The following is a 24,884-nucleotide window of genomic DNA, read 5'->3' as shown; positions in this document are numbered from 1 at the left end:
GCAACCTCAAACTTCTGGGCTCAAGCGATCCTCCTGCCTCAGCCTCCTGGGTAGCTGGGACTATAGGTACGTGCCACCGTGCCCAGCTAATTTTTTCTAGTTTTAGTTGTTTGGCTAATTTCTTTCTATTTATAGTAGAGATGGGGTCTCACCCTTGCTCAGGCTGGTCTCAAACTCCTGAGCTCAAGCAATCCTCCCGCCTCGGCCTCCCAGAGTGCTAGGATTATAGGCATGAGCCACTGCGTCTGTCCAAGAAATGTTATACTAATTTATGTTGTTGGCACCAATGCACGACAGTACATATCATCCAATTCTTGGATATTGTAATTGGTAGGCAAAATAATGCCCCCCGCCTCCAAAGAAATCCACATCCCTTTGCCTAAAACCTATGAAAATGCCACCCAGTGTGGCAAAAGGGACTTTGCAGATGTGACTGAGATAGCATCTTGAGGTGGAGCATTGTCCTTCACTGTCCAAGTAGGACTGATGTCATCAAAAGGGTCCTTATAACAGGGAGGATAGAGAGTCCGAGAGAGAGGTGAAGACGCGACCCTGTCATCCTTGAAGATGGAACAAGGGCCACAGCAAAGGAGCACAGGTGGTTGCTCGAAGCTGGAAGAAAGAAGGAAATTGATTTCTCCCTACAGCCTCCAGAAGGAACGTAGCTTGGTCCACCTTGATTTTAGCCCAGTAAGGTCCATTTTGGACTTCGGACTTCCAGAACTGTAAGAGTTCTGGGCTGTTTTAAGCCACTCAGTTGCTGGAAATTTGTTACAGCAGCAACTGGAAGTTAATGCAGATTTCATAAATTTTTTTCACTTTTACCAATCTCATTTATGACAAATATTTCATTTTTATTTGCTTTAATTATTGCTAAGATTAAATCTGTTTTCACCCTTTTGATGTATAAGTAGTTAACGTTGCTGGGCCATGGATCTCTTTGAGAATCTGAAGAAAGTTCTGGATTCTTTCACCAGAGAAAAACATATTTACACATATACTAGGGGCCCTGAAGCTTGTGAACCCCAGGCTAAGGCCTCCAGAACTAGACAGTGGAAGTGGAAAGGGTACCAGTGGTGGCAATCTCTTATTCAAAGTCAGAAGCATAAGATGTGAGAGCAGACAGAGGTCTGGGCTTGGCACACCAGGTAGATACTGTAAACAAGTGCCTGGCCTGGCGGCAGTAACCAGCGAGCAGGCCAAGCAGATCCTCCCTGCATGGCGAAGCACAAAGGCTGGGCACTCCTCTTGTTATCTACCTGGTTCACCCCCTAGCTTTTAAGTCTGGAAACAATCTGATTTCTGGTTAGAAATTCTCAGCAATTCCTTGTCCTTTTACCTTCCTTTCTGAAACAATTCAGTCCAAAACAGACTAGGTGAGGCTGAAGACGGCAATACTCAGGGAGAAGGGGGAAGCATAGGCGTCCAGCGTGGGTGTTGAGCCTGAGCAGAGTGATGAGGGCATTTACACAGGGTCATGGTTGTGGCCTGGTGAGGGGCATCAGAACCCGAGTGGGGGAGGACAGAATCTGTGTGGGGGTGGGGCAGCGATAATAGAAGGTTGTTTATATAGAAAGGGCTTGATCACATAAATAAATATATTAAGGATGGTAACAGCCAGAGAATTACCAATACGGAAGAACAGAATAAATCCTGTGGTGTTGGATAAGAATTGGAGATACAAAGGAGGCCTCATGGCTCAATGATTATATGAGTAAGTGTGTTTGTGTGTGTGCATGCCTGTATAGACATACGTGTGTATGTATATTCTTTACTTTTGTGCACCAAGAGTAGTGACACTCCAATAGCAATGAACAGACCTGACATTTGAGGTCTTGGTTTCTAAATACTATTCTCCAGGGCTGGAACAAGGAAAGTTCAAGGTAAGCCTAGAATATCTTCTTGTGCCAGAAAGTAATGAAGTTCTTAAAGAATGATATGGACATGTCAAAAGATATGGGAGTCATTTTACAGTGTCATCAGCTGCAAGTGGGAAATTTACATCAAAATAAATGAGGTTAGCAATAGATTAGATAGCTCATTGGGTAAGATGGGAATCCATAAGTTCGTGCAGATATAAACAAATAAATGAATAAACTGTAAATTCAACGAGGAATGGGATATTTACCATGGTCTCAAAGCACCTCCCTACAAAATACTAATCTCAAAGGAAAAAGGATGACTTTACAATGGAGAAGCCTGGAAAATACCACTTTAATCAAGTAGTTGGAATTAACACTAGCAGTAATGGTAAAACGGAGACCATGATCAAGTGACTGGGTGTAAAGAGAGTCCAGCAGCACTTCTGTGATGTTCCTGCCAAAGATGCACAACAGAGATTCATCTACTCACGTGGAAACATCAGACATGTTCAAGTGGCGGGACATATTTCACAGTAAAAGGCCTATGATCTTCAAAAGTGTCAAGGTCATAAAAAATCAAGGGAAGCCTGAGGAACTGTTCCAGACTGACAAAGACTTAAGAGACATGACAACCAAATGCACATGTGATTTGGGATTGAATTCTTCTGCTATTAAGGACATTATTGGGACAGCTGACAAACCTTGAAGGAACAGACACTGGGTGATGGGGTTTTATATCAGAAACTTACTCTCAAATGGATCAGGCAGAAAAAGTTCTTTGTATTGTACTTTCAATTCGTTTGTAAAATTGAGATTACTTCACAATACAAGTATGTTAAAGAAGAAAGAAATACTTACACCAAATCGAAAAATTCTTATACCAAATTCTTATACCAAATTCTTATACGAAACGTGAAAGGAGAGAGAAAAGCCTGCTCTAGCTGCCAAGACCTTAGGATATGGAGGACTGGGACATTAATAAACATGAGCACCCGAAGCAAAATTGCTAATAGTTCAAAAAATGGGTTTGTTAGAGTTTCATTTCACACATGTTGCATGACATTTGAATAATTTTCCCTCCTTTTTCCAACCAGCTTCTGCTCTGAAAATAAGAATTTTTCTATCCATTAAATACTACAGACAACTCAAAGTCAGTCACATAGTAACTTTTACTGGAATGCTGACGATTTCTTCTCAAATTTTAAAAAATCCTTCTTAAAACTTGGCAAAAACTAGTTTATCATCTGACTGCTCATCAATCACAAAACTAAAAGTTCCTTAGAATTAAGTTTAATCAGCCAAATTATAATTGTCTGACTAAGCAATACTTATATTCTAGATAAACCAAAAAAACCATCATTTCCTAATCAAATCAAGTTTTATATGAAAAAAAAAAGCTCTGCGATGATTGCTTAACAGAAGCCTTGTTATATATTCCCTACAATTTAACTTATATTTTTTCTCTCTGCAATGATACCATTCCAGCATTATTTCTGCGTGCTTAGCAAAAGCTCTGCGTTGAAATCTCGTGGCCTTCTCTAGCTCCCTGATATGCATTTTATGAACTAAGTACGATGAGCCAGTCTCTGAACAAAGATCTGAGATCCCAGAAAAGTTCATTAAGGCAGAGAACAACAGGATTACAAGGAAAAGAATTAAGAGGAGATACCATCTTCACTGTGCATATAGGAATGCCATGGTCATTTTCTTCTGGGCCTAAATTCTTTTTCTGGGCTCAGGAAGCTGGCAGGACAACAGACGCCAGGCTTATGCTGGTTTATCTCTCTTGATACCACTTCAAAGAGTCACACATTATACACAATGGTCTCTGCCAGGTTCCAGAAAGGGCCTTGAATGAATTTTTGGTCTTATCTCCTTGGCAACAAAATGTACAGGGAGCTCATTATTTCTGAGCAGGCACTGCCAACAGAGAAATGAAGAATTACATAATCATAATGGATTTTCACATAAAAAGATTCTTGATAGAATGAATTTTTGGAGTTAAACTTGTCTTTCTATGATACATACCTAAAGTATTAAAGGTGAAGGATAAAAGGGTATGAACTCTTAAACAGATATAGAATTATTACTAGGTTATGTTTCTAGAACAGGAATACAATTATTATTGTCATAATTTTTTCCTTTGGCCTATCCTACTTCTGGCCTGATCTACTTTATAAGATTTGTTTTGATAGGCTAGAGTGGGTAGGGAACAGCAGATGGTCAACAAAATCCTTTTTCATCTGTACAGTTTTTCAAAGAGTGAAAATCCTTTTCTATTTTCAGGAATGTTATTCACCACCCTAGTATGGGGATGTCCTGGCAAAATGTCTCGCCTAGCATGCTAATGAAAATATTTACAAAAAATAAAACCCAACTATACCAGTGTGTTCTGTACCGGGATTATAATGGTGCCAAAGTGTGATTCTGGCTTGTTCTCCCTGGCCTCCTTTCTATCAGCAAACGGACGGTGTTTTTCCAAGCTGTTAGCCCTGTGTTGCTGAGGCTCTGTGGAATGGGAGACCCAATCTATAAGCTCTGTGATGGTCAAGATATCATAGAATTCTTGGCACACAGATATGCAGGAGATATTTGTGGAACTGAACTATAAGTTTCCAATTCAGATTTTATTCATTTATCTGTGAATAGCTAATACATATACTTGGTTCAAAATGTAAAAGGTGCCAAGAGAATGCTGTGAAAATTCTTCCTCATTCCACTTTCCCTTTCCCCGAACTATCTAGTTCTTCTCTTCACAGGCAACCAGTGTTTCCAGTTACTTGTGTATCTGGAAGGTACCTTCTGAAATAAAAAAGTTTGTTTGAACTGATGCCCCAAAGAAAAGCATACCTTTCTCTCTGTTTTTTTCCTTTCAAGAGCAAAGTACAACTAAACGGGCCGCTTTTTAACTCTGGGGGCCTTAAAGTCTAAGGAGGCCCCTGAGTTATAATATCAATGCCAATACCCATGAGTGACAAGGAGAGGAAGTTAAAGTGTCTCTGTGTGTGTGTGGGGGGATGATTTCAACTCTTGTCCAGAGTATAAAAATGTACTTTAAGGCAGAAGCTATGTATTAATTTTCCTACTTCATAAAAGATAGAAAAAAACAGCAGCTAATTATAGTAAGAGATGAAACTCACTTGACTTCCACGACATTAGCTGAACTCAACCTTTCCAAACTTTTTCATAATGTAGCAGGATACAGCACTTGCAAAGGTGGAAGGTTACAACTCCCCACCAGAGGTAATAGGTAACTGACTGGAGACAAGATCCTGCCTGAGCTTTCACTCCACTAGTCAACTATTTGTGCAAAAAAACCAAGTGAATCCAGGTATCTGCGCTCCATAGGCCAAGTATTGAACCTAGAACAGGAACTTGTCCCTTTGCTTGGCGATCCTCCCTGTCTCTCACGGCAGGATGTCTAATTCCTACCTGTGTTCCTTTCTTGTCCTGTCTAATCCAATATATCTTTCCTTCACTGTGATGCTGCAGTCCCATTTCCCCATGAAGCCTACTCAGATGCCATGAGGTCCCTTATTTTATAAATAACACTCTCTGGGACAGCCAGCACCCACCCTCGCCCCTGCCCAGGACCTTTAAAGAAACAATACGATCTATATTCCAGTGTGTAGCAAAGAACAAGTAAGGAGACTGCTCTTGACTAGAAAGGCGGGCTTCACAAGTGGTCCAGAATCTTCCCTGAGAGTTTTCCTCCTCCACGGGCTCCTAGAAATCCCACCTTGGCAGGCATCCTTGTTTCTAGCCCTAGGAATAAGGCAACTTTTACATAGTGCTTTAGAGTTAACAAAATGTTTTTATATATTCAATCTTATTTGATTCTCAAATCGGTCCCAAGGGGCAGTTTATCAAACCATTGTACTGAAGAGAAAGGAATACTCATTAAGGCTTAACTCCTGTTCCAAAGTTCATGCTCTTTTCACCCTTCGGGTTCAGCAGTGGGCAAAAAAGCCCTTTTCTTTCTCTTACTTAAGTATCTGAGATGGGCTGGCACTGCCAAAGGGAACTCGACTAAAAAGTAAGTTAATTAGCAAATACATAGGGAGGTAAGAATAGCATTCAGTGAGTAAGTTAACAAAAAGGTAGATTGACTGAGTCCTGAATCTACATTCCTATCTCTGCTCCCAGGACCGGGTCCTCAAGGGCATTCCTTAACTTTCATGATTCCTCACATTCAAGAAGAGGGCAGGATCCAGAAGACGTGAAATAATAACGATTAACATTAACTGAGCACTGACTGCGTGTGAAGGTGCCATTCTCAGTGCTTTGCATGCACTACCTCATTTATTCCTTTCAAGAACCCTGGAGGTACATGCGGGTATTACCTCCATTTCACAGGGAAAGGCAGAGAGAACTTGTGTAATTTGCCAAGGTCATGCAACTGTTAGCAAGTGGCAGAGCCAGGCATTCTGGCTCCAGGGCCTGCTCCCACCCCTGTGCTCTGCAACCCCAATAGACGGCATGGGGTTAGATGGATATAGAATTTCCAGGACAGGATTGGAAACTTCATCTTTTATTATAAATTCAGAGAGCAGTTATTTAGCACTCTCTTTTTCCCTCCCTTTCTCACCTATTTATACCACTTACTCTCCATTCCTCCTGTGTTGACCTTTTCTAAGTTTCTTGATGTCAGTGGCACACCTCATGCATCTCTGCTCCTACTGAGAACCTGGAATGTACCCTCCAATATGGCATATGTCTCCTGAATGACTTTTTAGTCAGTAATTTACACTCATAATGGCAATCAAATTCTGATCCTACAGTCTAAGGAAGAACTTGTGGGAGACCACAGTGAAGAAGAGAATGGACTTCGTAGATTCTCAACAAGTAAGAGATACAGGCAACAAGTAACATTTATTAGCATCCACTTTGTTCCAAGCACTAAACTTGGCACATCGCATGTGACATCTCATTGAGCTTTCACTAGAATTAGCTCTGTGAGCCGGGTGTTATTTATAAATAAGGAACCAGATGCTGAGGGTTTGCAAACAGGTCTTTTAACTGAGGTGCCCTTTCCTCTCTATAAAGTCGGCTGGGAACCGAGGCAGGAGGGTCTCTCTCTCTCATTTCACAGATCACAGCAAGGTCTTAGGCCATAATCCTGCCTCCTCTTCTACAGCCAGCTTCTGGGCTCTGGGACTGTCATAAAACTGCCATTCTAGCACCACACAAACACAAGGGGACACAGAACAAGACTGGATATTCTCAAGAGCCATTTTAGGATTGAGGAAGGATTTATTGGGGAAAGTGTAGAGTTCTTCCTTTTCCCACTGATGGACTTTCAATACCTGTCTATTTCAGGGACATGAAACTCATTGACGTCATTCCTGTTAGTCATGGTGGGGAGGGCACATGGGCCTGGGAATTGTGTCCTGGTGCCAGGAAAGGGCAGGAGCAAGTGGGAGTGAGTTTTCTCAAGGTCCCCATTTCCTGCCTATCTGGAGTCTTAAAATAAGCCTATGCCTGGATGCTTGCTATGGCTTGGAACAGTGGCTAGGCAGGGAGATTTACTGCCTTGCTTTCTGTGTCCAGCTATTTTAAGTGTCACTTACGCTCTGGTGTCTTTTTATATTTATGGATGTGCACTCCAGTCAAGAGGACCGCTGTCCTCCATCCTGCGGCTTTCTCATAAATGCCCTTGGCAACACTGATTTAGTTTCATACTCTATGTGCTACAGAGCTTTCAGCAGTCCCTATGGGGTGTCTATTCTCCACTTGGATTTTATTAAAAAAACCCACAAAAGTGTATAAACATGTGCCACAAACAACCACAAAATGCTGACCTTTCTTCTTAACAGCAGAGCATATTCTCTTTGTAAACAAAGCTTTAGGAAATCAAAAGCATTTTCCTTGTGACATAAAACCTCACCCTTCCAGTAGAAATGAGGAAACAGATGCCAATTCATGTCTCTTTGAAAAGACTCCATAAACTCCTTCTTCCTCTCCTGAAGTATGCTAGTCCCCTCATTACAGTTTCCCCGCCTTTCCTTGGTATCACTTTCCTTGTCACCTCCTGGGTGGGTCTCCACTGTGGAGTAATTTTTACCTAACCTTTGCCCATCACAGCTTGCTGTTCCCACAACCATCTTTGGAGAGGAAGTAGTGATGATCTTAGTCTTCCAAATGGTCATGATGAACAATGGCTTCCCAATAGCTGGGGCCTAGGGTGCTGACTGTTACTGTGTCATTTCCGTGTAGCTGGACTCAGGAAGTGCCCGACCCAGTCTGTACCAGAAGCATCAGGAAGTGTGCAGGGTGGGGTGAGGGTGGAGGTATGTGGAACAGATGACAAAGCTGCAAGTAGAATAGAAATGAGAGATGGAAATGACTCCAGAGATCTTCTAAGCTAAGGCCAGCTACCTAGTCCTGTTGTAAATCACTTGAGAATATTTATGTAGCTGCTTCTCTCTCTAGGACCTAGAATCTAGCTGGGAGACAACACAGATGTGAAATATCTCCAATAATACAAGGTGGGGGTAGGCTAAGTATCACATCAGTGACTTAGAAAAGGGGTTGTCAAACTATGGCAATGCCCAATCCAGTCCTGTTTCTGTAAATAAAGTTTTACTAGAACATAGCCATATTCATTCACTTACTCGTTAGTCTATGACTGCATTCACTCTACAACTGCAGAGCTGAATGGCTACAACAGAGATCTAATGGCCCATAGGGCCTAAAATATATCCTATCTGGCCCTTTACAGAAAATATTTGCTCAACTCTGGTCTAGAGTAGGTGCTGTAGGAGGTCAGTGGAGAGTGGATCACTCCAGGTTGGGGCATTCCAAGAAGGCTTCACAGAAGGGTTGGTCTGTGCCTTGAAGACCTTTAGGATTTAGCTAGAGACAATGGGGCTGGGGAGGGAATTCCAGGCAAGGAAGGAGCACAGAAGGCTCAAGGCCATGGCAAGTACTAGGGAGAAGTTCGACGGAAATTAAGGGACTGAGACAGGAATAGGATGGAAGGAAGGATGTACAGGTTAGGTCTGAATAGCAAAGAGCCTTGATTGAATGCCAGGCTAAAATATTCTAAATGACAAAACGTAGTATTTCCCATACCAGTTTCTACATGGGTTGTAGGGCATGGGGAAGAGACTTACAGTCCATTCAAGACCTGAGAATCAATTAAAAGTACTGATGCCTTGCTTCATCCCCAGAGATTTTGACTTAATTGGTCTCAGTTGGAATATATATTGTTAAACTTCCCAGGCGACTCCATTGTGTAATTGGGACACTCTTACTAGATGAAGGAAATGGCCAGGCACGTGCCTGCAGAAGCTCAGGGCCAGGTCGACAGAGCAGGTGCCCAACACATGTGAGTCAAATTAAACCAGCAATATTGGCTTGTACTAGAGCCAGCCTGATAAGCCTGTTTTACTAGAGTCGGCTATATAACATTCAATCGGCCACATGGTTTCCAATAAAAGAAATCACTTCTGCCTGTCCTCGCCTAATCCTGGAAAAGCCCATGATGCTTAATGCAATATTGAGTCTGTTTATAAATTTGGGCATTTATAGATTTTTCTCTGTTGTTTTAATTTGACCATTTACAAGGCCTGACACAGTTTGCCCTCTGCCTTGTTACCTCTCTGATCTTCTTGCGTCCCATGTACTCCCCCAAGGACTCCAGTCTAGCCACACTGGCCTCTTTGTTGTTCCTGGAGCACACTAAGCACATCCTGCCTCAAGAACTCCACCCTGGCTCTTCCTGTGCCTGGGATGCTCCTCTATCCTCTCCCTGCAGACATGTGCAAGGTGCTCCATAGCTCACGTTCACGTCTTTGCTCAAGGACCGCTTTCTTGGTGAGCCCTCCCTGGCCTAATTTTAAATTGCAACCTCTTCCCACACAGGCACCACCCAATTCCTCTTATCCTGCTTTATTTTTCCCCATAGCACTTACCACCCTTATACTACTTCTATGTTTGTTTTCTATTTCCCCTAGGACAATGTAAGTTCCATGAGAAGAGGGACTTTTGTCTGTTTGTTCTCTGTTGTCTTCAGTGGCACCTGGAACATCAAAGGAACTCAATAAGGATGTCTATTGTATCAGTGTTCAGAATACTTTGACTCATACATCAAGACTGAGCTTGAGCAGTTCCTCTGTTAAATGCTCCCTGATTCCCCCTTTGCCAAAGAAAGGAGTCCTGTCCTCCCTCCTCTGTTCCCTTTGGCTTCCTCTGCAACTCTATAGAGCTTTTCTCACACTCATTGGTAACTTTTCTGTCTCTTCTACTACTTCTGAGCTCCTCAAAAACTGGGAGAGGGGCTCGGGACCCAGCATCTAGTAGAGGCTGAGCAGGTGTATGTCAAGGAAATGAGCCAGAATTTAGCAACAGAAGCTTTGGACTATTCTTCTCCTTGTAACTATACTTTCTGCAGCTGCACATCTGTGTAGTTCTCTATTTTATTCTAACATCTTGGCTTGAGTAGTCTGGGATGTGTCATCACCACATAGGAGTACATGAGAATTTCAGTGAGAAAAGCCTAAACAATCTGATGCCTTTGAGACTCCGTTGGTTCTAAGGATGGTGATTCCCTTCTCACACTGATCTATTTACCAAGTCCTGTCGATGTTACCCCCTACACCTACACATCCCCGGGTTCCTCCGCTTCTTTCCATTTTTTCCACCTCTCCAGTCTAAGCCATGATAATCCACGGTAACTTGGAATTCTGTGACAACTTCCTAAACAGTGTACTCTATTTTGTCTCTTCCCCTAGAGACCATCCTCTACACAGCAGGCAGAATAAGCTTTTAAAAACACAAGTCAGACGATGTCTTTCTCTTGCTTTTAAACAGTTCAAAGACTTTGTGTTGTACTTAGGGCAAAGTGCAAAAGTCTCACCCTGGCTTACAGAGTGCTAGCAATTGGCTCCACTCTCCTCTGCAGCCTCATGTGAGGCTACCCTCCTCAGTTCTAACTATAAAGCTTCCTCAAAGGCTTTGTTTCCTTTCTCCATAACCTCTCCATAACACTCCTCTGTCTGGAGTGTTCGTCCTCTCTCCTCACCTGGGTAACTTCCACCCAGTCTTCCAATCTCGCTCAAACATCCCTTCCTGAGAGAAACCTTGCCCACTCTGAGACCAGGGGAGCTGTCCTGTCACGTGCTCCAGAGCACCCAGCTCGTCCCCTTGTCATCATGCTCCTCTTACTTTCCTACCAGACTGTAGGTGCCACCACTAGAATCACACTGTATAGGAGTAAGTGCATTGATCTGTTTGGTTTAATACTGTATCCTCAGTATCTAGAACAATGCCTGGTTTACAGTAAATATGTGCTCAATAAATGCTCAATACATTTTTTCTTGAATGAATGAATGAGGACTAGGTTTATATTTATCTTATTTACTATGTATTCCTGGCTCTTAGTGCAGTGCTTGGTACATAGTAGGCACTCAGTAAGTATTTGCTGAATGAGTAAATGGACCCATCTTTGAGACACTGACTTCTTAGGTCTGTATCAGGAATTTCAACTTGAATATTAATATTTATTTAATTGCTGTCTGATATACCCTCCTACTTTAAGGAGTTTACATGTGAACACAGTCTGTGAGCTCCACTTTTAAACTCCAGACCTCGGTCATGTATATTCCAGCCACAGTTCTCTCACCACCGTGATATTATTTATAGAAGTGGCCCAGTCTTAATGTCAGCATCAGAGAAAGAAATAATTTTTTCACCTTTTAGCATGATATTTTGAATCAACAAGCGCCTCATGGCTCTTAGCAGGGACACCTGGAAGAGCAGCACATGCCAGCAGGGGTCTGTGATTCTCGGCAGAGAAACAAGCAGAGAAGAAAATGCTCAAGCTGCCTGTCTCAAGTGGGCAGAGCAACTCTGCCCAGCTGCAGCGTGCGGGCCTCACCTCATTGCCGGCTTTGCGAGTGCTGGGGTCGGGGGGTGGGGGCTTGGAGAAGCAGAGCTGCTGCGCATACAGGCCCCGCATTGGACGGGCCTGCTGCCCAGGGGAGCGTGCGGGCGCTTCGAGCTGCCCTGCCTGTTGGCTGTGCCCTTGAGCCCCTGCTGGGGAGAAGGGCCAGGCACGAAGACTTCCTTCATGGAAAGGCTTTACTCTGAAACCTCAGGTTTGAGTGATTACCTAAATCTCCCTCCTCTTGGTAAATCACAAGGCATGAGAAAAGACGTGGGCTGTCTGGCCCTCTGGGGCACTAGCACGACATGCGTCTCCAGCAGAGATGTTGTGAGGAGTCCCTCTGACCCGGCACTGCAGCACGCTCACTCACAAAGGAATGTGTGTCCCTAAAACCAGCAGGTGGGCCAAAGCCTACTTCCATATTGTGAAAGACACCTGACCAGGCTCTGGATCTAAAGAAGACATGCTGAAAAAAGGTGTTGAACTGCTTTTCTTAAGCCACATATAATTACATATTTTACTACTGGAGCCACCCAAGGCCATCGAATTTTGACAGAAATCCAGGGCCTTGTGAACAAAGGTTTTCTCCCTTTTGTGACCTGAGGACAATCTCTACTCCTGTAGATCTTTTTGGTCTTTCAGAGTCTTTGACCTCTTAGAGAAAGCCTAACCTGGTGACAGATAAAGGACACAGTGATAACCATGGAAAGAGTGTGATCCTAGGAAACACAGGATGGGTGATCACTCCTGTAGACCTCAGCATCCTTTCTAATAAGAAGGTAGAGGGACTAGATCAGGGGTTGGCAAACATTTTCTGGAAAGGGCCAGATAGGAAATATTTTAGCGGTCATATGATTTCTGTCACACGTACTCAACTCTGCTGCTGTGGTGTGAAAGCAGCCACAGACAATATGTACGTAAATGAATGGGTGTGGTGGTTACAATAAAACTGTATTTACAAAAATGAGTTTTTTTAATAAATATGCAGAGGATCCCCCTCGGGTATGCAGGAGAATGCAGCTCAGTGTCTGCATGGGAAGAACTACTTGAGGCAGGGAAAGAACCACTTGAAAGAATTAGGTGTACCAGTGCCCTGTGCACACACTGGGCAGGGAACAGAACCTGTTTCCACCAGCCAGACTGAAGACTTTATGATTTACAGGGCATTGGGTGGAATGTGGTATTAGGGTAAAGAGACAAACATATCAATGACATAGAATAGAGAATCTAGAAATATACCACAAATGTAAGGACAACCAATTTTCCACAAAGGTGCAAAGGCAATTCAGTGGAGAAAGAATAATCTTTTCAACAAATGGTAGTCTGTTGGGTATCCGTATGCATAAAAACAAACTTCAATACATATCTCACATCATATACAAGAACCAACTCAAACTAAACCATAGACCTAACTTAAAACATAAAACTATAAAAATTCTAGAAGAAAACATGGGAAAAAATCTTTGACCTTGGAATAGCCAAAGATTTCTTGAATACAAAACCTAAAGAACGAGCCATTAAAGAGAAAAAATAATAAGTTGAACTTCATGAAGATCAAAATCTTCTACTCTTTGAAAGACACTGTTAAGAAAATGAAAAGATTGCCACTGATTGGGGCAAAATATTTGGAAATCATATCTGATAAAAGACTTATATTCGAAATGATAAGAACCTCTCGAAATTCAACAATAAGTAAACAAAACAACTGAATTTAAAAAAACAGGGCCAAAAAATTGAACAGACATTTCACCAAAGAAGAAATCAGGATGCCAAACAAGCAAGTAAAAAGATACTCAACACTATTAGTTACTAGGGAAAATATAAATTAAAACCACAATGTGAAACCATAATACACATAGTAGAACATCTAAAATTAAAAAGACCAACTATAGTAAGTTTTAGTGAGTGGAGAACTTAGAACTTTCATACAGTGCTGGTGGGAATGTAAAATAGTACAACCACTTTGGAAAACAGTTTTGCTGTTTCCTAAAATGTTAAACATACACCTAGTATATGATCCATCTGTTTCACTACTAGGTGTTTAATTGAGAGAAATGAAAGCGTGTGTCCAAAGACTAATGTACATACATCTTTGTAGCAGCTTTATTTGTAATAACTAGAAACTGAAAATGACCATTCTGCCTCTCAACAGGTGGAAGATTAAACAAACTATAGTATGACTACACAATGAAGTGCTAATCAACAATAAATAATCAATAGAATTGCACTATTGATAAATGTTACAATATGGATGAATCACAAAATAATTATTTTGAATGAAAAAGCCAAATCCCCTCAAAGTATGATTCCTTTTCTATAACAATCTAGAAAATGCAATTTAGTCTACACTAACATAAATCAGATAAGTGGTTGCCTGGGGTGGGAGTAGTGGTAGTGGGGGAAGGTGGGGAAGGGAGGTGACTTTTGGAGATGATGAATATGTTCATTATGTTGATTGTGACAATGGTTTCATGGGTGTATACATATATCAAAACATAAAAGCTTAGACTTTAAACATGTATTCTATATTGAATATCAACTATCAAATTGTCAAATATGTCAAACATATAAATATGTATTTATGTCTTATAAATCAATAAAAAGATAAATATCTATCAAAAATGATCAAAGGACCTGAACAGGCAATTCATACTATAAATGACTGATAAACATGTTAAAAGCCCCAATTATTTAAAATCACATATTCAAAGGAATAAAAATGAAAATGTTTTCATACCATTTTTCATATCGTATTTTATAGTATTGTGTATTCACCAATTAAAATAGTAAATGTAAACACTCTTGGTCATACCTAGTGTTGGTAACATTTTGGGGAAATGGGAACTCTCATACAATGCTAGTGGGCAAGTAAAATAGGTAAAACTTTGTTGGAGAGCAATTTGACAATACATAGCAAAAATCTAAGATATAAAAAGCTTTTGACACAATTCCACTTCTGGAAATTGATCCTAAGTAAACAGGAATGCACACAAGGATTTAGAAATAAGAATATTCATATCTATTTTTTAAATAATAGCAAAATATTGCAAAGAACCTATAAGAGCAACATTAGAGAATTTGTTGAATAAGATACAGTACCTTTTACCAATGCAGCCATTAAAAATGAAAATGTAGAAGATTCTTTAGAGACATGGAAGGATGTTTATTATATACTATTTTTTTTTTTTTTTTTGAGACAGAGTCTGGATCTGTTGCCCTGGCTAGAGTGCTGTGTCATGCTCACAGCAACCTCAAACTCCTGGGCTCAAGCAATCCTCCTGCCTCAGCCTCCCAAGAAGCTGGGACTATAGGCATGCGCCACCATGCCCGGTTAATTTTTTCTATATATTTTTAGTTGTCCAAATAATTTCTTTCTATTTTTAGTAGAGATGGGGTCTCACTCTTGCTCAGGCTGGTCTTGAACTCCTGACCTTCAGTGATCCACCCGTTTCAGCCTCCCATATTATATACTAGTAAGTGAAAATAGTTACAAGCAGTATATAGCATATATTTCATTTTATATTAAAGATTTGTATAATATGTATATTAATGTCTAGGAAAAAGGTTTTTGCACTGATTATCTCTGGGCTAGGTGATTACAGATAATTTTCATTTTCTTCTGTTTCCCTATGTTTAATTGTCCCACAATGGTCTGCGGCCGCCCTGCCCTGACCGCGCCGGATCCCATCTGCCCTCGGAAGCTAATTGTCCCACAATGAAGATGTATTGCCCTTATAATAAAACTCCAATAAAAGTTATTTTTCAAAAAATATCAGTGCTAATGCCGTATAAATGATACTGTGAGAAATATTAGTCTTGGGCCTTAGTGGCCAAAAACAATATTTAACAGAAGTCTGCAAAAAGGTTTAGATGCCACAGGGAGGCCTGAACTGCTGCTGCTCTATAAATGCAGCCCTGTGGTGTACTGTTTGGGCCTGGACCACCAAAAGTGGTGGCGTGGGCATTGGCCTTGCCCTCCAGAGGAGCTGGCGCAGTTTTGGCCTCCTTGCAAAAAGAAAAGCTATAAACAAGGATAAAAAAATTAGCACTTGTCTTGCCTAAGACAATGGATCCAGTTAGGTTGGGTCCACCCTGCATGGCAGAGGCTCCACTGGGCATTTTCTATGTCTAAGCCATAAAGTCAGGAGTGTGGGACTCACTATTTCCAAGTTTTCATTTCACAGTTATGGAAACTAAGGCCCAGATGGGTCTCTGCATGTGTTGCTCAATCAACATTCCTTCTTGAGAGTTGTAGCAGTGGCTTGAAGTGAAATCAATGCCATAGAGTCTGATAATTAAAATAGCCATTTCTGGAATAGACTTGCCTACTGGGAAGCTCAACACTCAAGTCCTAATGAAGAATAGTTAGCTCTGATACATGGCTTTAAAGCTCCAAATCTCCCTTCTCCCCTTCCTTCCGTGAAAACATGAGGATCAAGGTACATGAGTTACTGTCCCTGTGCCCCAGAACCATGAAGTTCTCTGATTCTGTTACAGCCAGCTGACCTCATATGTGGAAGAAACACATACACTGGAATCTCATCGTTGACTGGCTACAACAGGGCTGGTGAATGGCTTTCACCCTGCATATCAACTGCCACCAGGTTTGCTAGGAATGTTAAGATGAATTACGAGGCAGTGCCTGGCTCTGAGTGAAAACAAGTGTCATGATTGATTAGGGATGCCTTGGCTGTGGGAGGAGTGATTAGCAGTATCTTTGCCACATATTTCCATCTTGGTCTAGAATATCTGTTACCTTCAAAATAGGGTCTCTTCATCACATTTCTCCCACCATCGATTATTCCTACTGAATGTCGGATTAATTTTTCTCAAACGTTGCTTTTACTATGTCAATCTCCTACTTAAAAACCCTCTAAAGGTCTGTTCCCATTCCTCGCATAGGAAATCTACTTCCTGAGTCTAATATTCAAGGCCCTCCACAATTTCATGCCGCATGCTATTCTAATTTCTTAGCAACCCTACACGAAACCTCCTCTCTGGCCTCTCTGGCTTATATCCTGTACCCAGAGCACACACTGTAGTCTGAAAGGGCCACATATAGGAGCCAGGGGTGGGAGCCTGTCCAGATGGGAGCAACTGGACTAATGGACCAGGATGAGCCCCTGGCTGGGGAAGCCCAGGATGGAGGGTGGGCATTAGAGTCGCTGGGGTGAGGGTCTGAGCCAAGTCCAACTGGACGAGCTCTGCCTGAGACTTTCAATTTTGATGGCCTAGTTTCTCTTCCAGTTAAGCTGCCTGTCAATAGTCTTAAAGCAGTGCTGCTTTACAGCTGTTTCTGAACAGGCACCTGATATACATCTCACACATTTTCATCTCTGGGCTCATGGTATCTTCTTCCCCTTGAGTGCCCATTTCTCCTCCTTTCTGTCTGTTTGAATCCCACCTGCATTTCAGTGCTCAGCTCCAAAGCATCACAGTGAGGCTTGGGTCTGTCTCAAATAACCTACTTCTCAGAGTCCTGATACTTGACGTCATTCTCTAATTCATCTCCGCAATTCCATGTGGATGTCTGCTAGTTCTACGGTGCTGGCTTGACACTGACATTCACCACTAGAGTCCATTTCTCCCAGGCAGTCACATTCAGGGCTTTATGAATACTGACTCACTGTCTCATTCAGATGGAGCAGTCTGGATGTGGACTGGGATATTAAGGTGTCTCTTAACTGTTAGATTTAAATACCAGTCTAAGGTAACAAAGCATCATAAACTAGCAATGGAATGCAGCAGCATAAAGCACAGTAAATTCTTACTGCCCATGGCTAAAATGAAACAAAATATTATTCCAGAATGAGGGAGAAAGAAAGTAAAGCTATCACAGAAAAATATGAGCAGGTTAACGTTTTCAGCATGCTGACCGGTACCTGAACGACCCCAAATAGCTATTGAACTTGAAAAGAAATAATTGTTACTCACCCTGCTAGTGATTGGGCCATGATTAACAGTAATGAGAATTTCTCATAGTGATGATCAAAAATAAAGCAGCTCACAGTGCATACATTTAATTTGGAATAAGTTTATCATTTTTAAGCCAAAGAAAATGTGCAATGTGAAACTTGCATGAATTCTGATCAACATGACGTACAAAATCTCAATGCTAAGCTTGTATAAGTTATGGGGAACAGAATACTGCTATTTGTTACTTTATCTGTGTCTTCTTAGTATTTATACCCTGATCAAAAACAGAGAAATCATAAGCATTTTCCATATGCTGATAAGCTATGAAGATTCTTTGCTAGTTTCAGACAGTAATGAAAAGGAAGGTAATCTTTCCGTGCTCTATACTATAGATACCAGGCCCTGTGGCCAAGTTAAGTCATCACCAACGTGACTGGGACCCCATTCACCTCCTGCTCTTGCTAGTTGGTGGGGAGAAGAGTAGAGAAACCTTAAACTTTGAGCCAAGGGAATAATTCTAGCTACCATTATCAACATTTGGGTCACACAGAGTTAGCATGAAGGTTTCCCCTACTTTGTAGGTCTTGTTTGTTTTTTTTTAAAGAGGAATTTTAGGTCCTAGTTTCACAGCACAATTAAGAGGAAGCTATAGAGATTTCTCATGTACTCCTTACTCCTGCACATGCATAGGCCTGTTCTGTTCTGGTGTGAGGGCCCCAGGGCTTGGATGTCCTGTACAACCCCCTCTACCAGAGGGCAGTAGACATGTGGGTAATAAGTTGGTGAAGGTTCCCAGTGATAGATGCCAGGGAGGTTGTAGCTGGTGAAATTATTTAAACATTTGCCTTGAGGAATCTGTCTGGATTGGTTTTAGGCTCTACCTACAGAAGGCTGGCCTAAATGGCATTGTCTTGCTTTTGGAAGGTGCTGATATTGCAACTCTCTCCTTGCAAGTTGATTTTGGCTCTACTTTAGGTGGGAGGAGATCATGGAAGAGTACCAGGGAATGGTTAGCAAGGGGCGAGGAGATATAGGGGCTGTTCTTTACTCCTGTGTCTCTCTCAAAGTTTCATGAGTCAATCTGATTGAGAGGATCTGGACTGTACCATCAACCCAACAGGATTTAGAAAGGGGCCATAGATTGCAATCTAGACAAGCTATCGAGTCCAGACTAAGAACTGCACTCACCTCACATGGAAAGTCAGCCAAGTTTCCACTGGTGAGTCTGGATTCTGTAGGCAATTTAGTGATTTCCTGTTGGCCACCCCCCGCTGCTGCGTCCCTCCCACCAGCAAGCAGTCACCCATCCATAAATCCTGTCCAGCCCTGGATTTCTGCCTAATGTTTCAGAGGGTTGGACTCACCAAGGAGAGCGGAATTCCCAGGATCCAGGACCAGCTGTGTTCCCAGAGGAGACGTCAGCACTGAAGGAAGGTTCGGTCCAGTGGCTGAGAGCAAGGCCCTGATGTCTTCCAACTGCATGGGGACGTGGGGGGGATCTGTGAGAAGGCAGATTGTGAATCAGGCAGGTTACAGCACATAGGCCGTGTCAGGGAAAGAGGAAGGGGAGGGTATGTGCATGTGTGTGTGCGTGTGTATAGGACAGGCATTACTACTGTTGCCTTTTAAGATCATTTTTCCTATAGAGAAGGAGTACCTATCAAGGTGAGTCTGAATTTCAAACTTAATGAATTTCAAACTTGATGCCTAATAATAAGATCAGTAATAAGAACCAGGCATATTAATTTCAGGAGTTCCTCAATTTATACCACAGTACCATTGGGTCCCTGTAAATTTATAGGTAAGTTAGACTATATCGTCAGGAAATTTTTTTTAAAAGCCGACTTTAGCATTTACTGTATGCTAAGTTCTGTGCTAAATAGTTTTCAGTTCATTTTCACTGAATGCTTATAACATCCTTTAGAGTGAGGCACTTTGTTACTGTCCCCACAGAGAGAAAAACAGCACAGGAACTTCTTACTTAAAAGGACTTTTTTTCTATGAAGAAAAAGATCCAGTTGTGAAGTTGATAATTTGCTTTGTGGTATGGATTTTTATGCCCAAATCGGACCCATATAAAGCAGGACAGTAAGAGAAGGTTACTATGGGATGCTTTGTTATTCAAAATCTTACAAGGAGTTAGGGCTGAAGTCATCAGAGGTCATAGTTAACCAGTGCTAAAAGTGACAAAAATGGGAAATACAGTGGCTTATCATTTCCACTGGACAAATAAAGAGGCAAGCACCTACTGAACTTCGTGGTGGGATAATCCAAGATTACCCTGAAAAGAAACAGAATCCCTTCAACCCTCTTCCTGTATCTCCTGAAGCACCGTAATTCACACTTCCAAGGCACTTTCCTCCACAGCACTTGTTGGAGTGGAAGAAACAGCAGTAGTATTGCTTTTGTAATTGATGGTCCTTTCAACAGCATTCGGCGAGAGCCCTGTTATGTGCTTGGCACCTTATTAGGCCCTTGTTAGGGATGGCAAGTAACTAAGTCATGATGGTGCCTGAGTCTACTTCAGAAATATACCTTCAGGCTTTCTGCCTTTGACTGCCAAAGACCATTGCGTAGAGATAACAATGATGAACTTGAGATCATGTATCTATATACACACAAAATATAACTTAAAAAAAATCCCTCTTCACATGGTATAAGGAAAAACACCATGATGCCTGGGTTCAGGAATCCACATTCATTTTATCATTCACCAATTTGGGCAAGTCACTTAATCCCTCTGAGCCTTAGTTTTCCCATCTGTAAAATGAGGTTCCTTTGCAAGATCTCTTTCTACCCTGGAATACCATAATTTTAGGGATTGATGGTGGCAGTTTACTCAAAACTAGTCTCTCTCTTCCTCTTCTCCTCCTTGATTATTTCCTCTTGAAACTCCAGAGGCCTTTTCTTATTTACTGAAACCAGAAGGGAAAGGCTATGTCCCATCTTCACAACAATCAGCTCTCCTTGGGCCAACTGTTGGTTCCTACTAAAGTCCTTACAGCTTCTACAGTATTTTTCTTCTTCGGTGCCTGTCCATTTAATCATCCCATGGAAACTGTAAAAATTCTCCAGCTGTAGAGGTCACCTCTTATTTTTCTCCCAGAACTCTACCAGTTTGCAACTGACATGGGACTTTATGTCAGCAACATTAAGTAGCAACATTTAAATGAACATTCATCGAATAACTACGTGAATGAATGAAAGTCTCTTGACACTTCAAGTCGTCCTTGCACAGGTTAAGTCATAGAACTTGACATGAAATCTCAGCTTTATACACGAAATGGCCTCTTTAAAAATTAAGCCACATTCTTGCTGATTAAAAAAATGAGACATTACTTCTATGTTCATAAAGTACCTATCAAAAACTAACAAACTTTCGTTATTAAACCAAGACTTCTGATCAAGAAAAGCCCTAAACTTCAGAGTCTTAAGAGTGATTTTTTTTTCCCATTGAATCTGATTAAAATAAGGAAGATTTCACGTTCTTCAAACAACACACCGTGTTGTTCATGGTCACACCGTGTGAGAGTTGGAATGCAGTACGAACAGGACCACAAAACATACACACTTCATCGGTGAAGCCACAGTGTTGGCCACACCTCTTAGACTTTCATCTCTGTTAGCAGAGGCAACAAGGCAGGGTGATTAGGAAGGAAAAGCACCATAACTCAGTGTGGGGCAATAGTCCCTGAGCTCCGGGCTCCAGACTAGCAGCTCAGCTGGATGAAACCCAACGCAAAACAAATGACATCTTTCTCTGAGCCAAGTTTTCTGTGGCTTCCTAAGATGGGTGGAGGTTTATGCAGCCACCAGTGAGATGAAAACCCATCTGGGCCTCTGAAACCTGAGTGGGCAGGGGCTAGAGAACCTATATGTTGGTGTATCTTCAACTCTGGGTGTGAAAATAGAAGTATAAACTTTAATTATTTTTCCCTGGAGAAGCCCACGATGTATGTGCATGTGTGTGTGGCATGTAATTATTATTTCTCACGTTTTTCCTTTTTTTCTCAGAATGACAGCTTTCTCTTGGTGAGAAAATGCCCTAATAATTGCTTTTTTCCTTTTTGAGCAAGAGGAAAAAAAGCTTTCTTTTTCTTTTTCTTTTTCTACTCCATCCCACCAACCCCCAGACTCAGTGGGGAAGAAGAGCATGGTGTCCCTAGTCCAGGAGCACAAAGGGTTCCAGCTTGCATCATGGCTGAGACCAGCACTGGGCAATATCAGGTGGCAGATGGTGTCCCAGCAATTGTTATTTTTAAGTATCCTATTTTATTTCAGGAACCATGCTAGATTCTTTAATCAGGGGTTCTTATGTTTGAATGGTGTATGTGGATACTAGAATATAAATTTCCTGGAATTATATGAAAAATTTTACATGTATGGATTTTCTAAAAGGGGAAAGCCATAGTATTTAATCTGATTCTCAACGAAGTTCTTAACACGGAAGGAGTTAGGGGTAATTGCTTCACCTCTGTTACCTCTATTTGATCCCTGCTCCCTCCCTGCAATGTGGGCAATCCTTGTTTCTCGGGTCTCCACGTAGAGACCAGCATCTAAGGCTTAGCAAGGTGAAGCATCTGCCCACTGCCACACAGTTGGCACGAGGTACTAACTGAGGCTTTAAGCTCAAGTTGGCCTGGCCCCAAAGTCTGTGTTCTTTCTATCAAAGGGCCCTAAACTGGGGAGAAGTGAAGGGAGACTGATTTTACCTTTTACATCCTTCACTGCATTGGGGGAAAAAGGAGGTGGAGGGTGGCTTAGCCAGGCAGCCTCGGCAGGGCCCGCCAGAGGCTGAGAGGTGTTTACCAAGGATCAGCAGCCGGGTGCTCTCTGTCAGCTCCCCGTGAAGGTTGGCCGCCCTGCAGGAGTACAGGCCCTGATCTGAGGACGACACGTTTGTGAGCAGCAAGGAGCCCTCGTGCAGGTGGTGAGGGGAGCCCAGTTTGCTTTTATTCCTGAACCAAGTGACTTCAGCTTCAGGCACACCTAGGAAGAAAAAAATAAACTCATCAGTTAAACACATTCAGGTGAACCCAGAGGCACCTATGGCCTCTCGACCAGCCTTCCCTGGGGCTGCTCTGCAGGAAGCATTGCCTGGGCATCTTCTACCATCCTTCAGCCAAACTAAATACTGCCTTGGACCTCTCAGTTGTCTCCAGGTCTTTTGCCTTTTACAAGGTATGCTGATGAGGCAGGAAGAGGGAGGCAGCTGGTAAAGGGTACTGGCCAGGGTGGAAGGAAAGTACCTAAATTCTTTGGAGAAAACATATTACAAAAACATGAGAACCAAATGTATACATCCATGACCATGAAGGATCTACAGCTGCATAAAACAAATATTAAGTAAGAAAAATCAGACACAAGAGTGCATGCTGTATGATCTTATTTCTGTAAGTGAAAAACAAAAAACTGGTAACATTCATCTGTGTTGTCAGTGGTCAGGGTGATGGTTCCCCTGAGACGGTGGGATAAATGGGGAGGGGCTGTCACTGAGAAAGGGGACAAGGGGCTTGGCCTATAGTAATGCTGTTTCTTGACCTGGGGCTGATTGGCGGGGGGAGTATTCGCTTGGTCCTTTATGATATGTGCACTTTTCTGTATAGATATATTTCAATACAAAGTTAAAAGCTACAAGGCATTAAAATATATGTATAAATGAAACAAGTACAAGCTGCTATATCCTTTCTAGAGTTGATACTCTATGTAGAAAACATGCTTATATTTTTTGGAAGCCTATGTGTCTTCCCAGAACAAGAGAACACGAAACAGTGGTATCAGTGGCACCACTGAGAAAGGATAAAAGGAAAGTATTCCGTCCTTCCCACAACCCAAGTTCACTGTGAGAGAGAGCCATGTGCTGGCTTGGGATGGGTGCCGTCTTTGGAAGTCAGGCTCTGTACTCTACGGACAGCGTGAATTCCTTGGGAAGTTTCCTTGTGGCTGACGTGCTGGTAAGCTGGCCCTGGGAGTTTAGGACAAGCCTTCCCAGATGGTCTTCCAGAAATCTCCACAGACCAGGCTGTGAGTGTGTTGGGAGACTGAAAGTCTGACTCACAGGTCTCCAGGGAGCTGAAAGCCCCATCCCTTATGCCCCCCAACCTGCCTACCCAGCTCACAAAATTCACACATAGAACTTTCTGGCACGTATCCAGGCACATTTAGAATGTCAAATCCTGGTAAATGGGGTCAAAGCCAAGAATGGCCAAAGAGCCAGATCTTCAGTCCAGTGCTTTCCCTGAGTTGGGGCTGAATTTTGCCCTTGGGGCAAGGGCAGGTTACCCTTAATGGCCAGCTCAGTGTTGAAGATACAGAGTCTTCAAGGAGCTACCTGCGTATCTGTTACTTGTCCTTAACACTGGCTGGAGAAAGAGAGGCCAGGCTATTGAGAGCAGATGCAGACTTGTCACATCAGGGACAGGCTTACACTAACTTGGGTCAAATGACATGACACTTGATGCTCAAGTGCATGGGGGTGGGGGAGGGGTGGGCAGGTAGGCCTCACCTGCAAATCTACCTGGAGAAAAGATACAGGTGAGGGGCAGAAAGGCTGATTTTTCATTGTAGCACCACTAGGGAGAGCAAGAGCATCATGAGGCCTGCCAGTGCCAGCTTGGACTTTGGACCCTGAGCTTAGTTCTTCCACGAAAAAAAAGAAAAACCCCACAGCATTCAGGAGAAAGTCTCTGAAAGTAAGTTGAAGAAAAACACTCCCAGTCATTTGTCTCCTGAAAGCACAAGGAAAAATGAGGTCTTCCAAACCATTTTCTACAAGTATTCATTCTCTTCCCCTTGCAGGGCATCTTCCTTTGAGGAGAGCTGTATGCAGCAAGCTCTGGGACTGGCAGAGAGAAAATGAGAGTGACAAAGTGGGTGGGGGAGGGGTCAGGGTAGGGAGAGAACCAGGGATGGAGAGAGGCCTGGGAGTGGGTTCTCATGTCCCCAGGAATTGGTTGCGAGCTTCTTTCCTTTCCTTTATCACTCTTTGCCTCGTGCCTCCCTAAAATCGTGCTTGTTTGAGAGGACAGGACTGGGCGTGGACCAAAAGGGCTGGATTCCTCTGGTGAGCGTGGGGGTGGTGGTGTTCATTCAAGGGAGAAATGGAAATGTTCAGGACAGCAAAGGCTGGAGGAGGTAACTTCCAGTCTCTGTAAATCTGGAACCAGCAGTCCCAAGGGAAGAAAAATTAGGTGGAAATCATTCTTTAATCTATTTAT

The 24,884-nt window shown here is 42.5% G+C and overlaps 1 protein-coding gene across 1 annotated transcript in view; it reads right to left on the bottom strand.

Annotated features, from left to right (window-relative positions):
- Nucleotides 1–22,786, bottom strand: part of LOC105826997 (ADAMTS-like protein 1) — a 53,344-nt gene extending 30,558 nt beyond the window's left edge. Inside the window, exons 1-2 of the mRNA XM_012665021.1 lie at nucleotides 22,477–22,786; nucleotides 19,032–19,166 (exon numbers count right to left, since the gene is read on the bottom strand). Coding sequence (XP_012520475.1) covers nucleotides 19,032–19,166; nucleotides 22,477–22,693 — 352 coding nt within the window. The 5' untranslated portion in view covers nucleotides 22,694–22,786. The remainder of the gene's footprint in view (nucleotides 1–19,031; nucleotides 19,167–22,476) is intronic.
- Nucleotides 22,787–24,884: the final 2,098 nt, after the last annotated feature.

The sequence above is a fragment of the Propithecus coquereli genome, unplaced genomic scaffold, assembly GCF_000956105.1.
Source record: "Propithecus coquereli isolate 6110/MARCELLA unplaced genomic scaffold, Pcoq_1.0 Scaffold95, whole genome shotgun sequence".
Lineage (NCBI taxonomy): Eukaryota > Metazoa > Chordata > Mammalia > Primates > Indriidae > Propithecus > Propithecus coquereli.
Note: the sequence above shows the minus strand (reverse complement) of the source record. Positions and strands in the feature narration are given on the sequence as shown.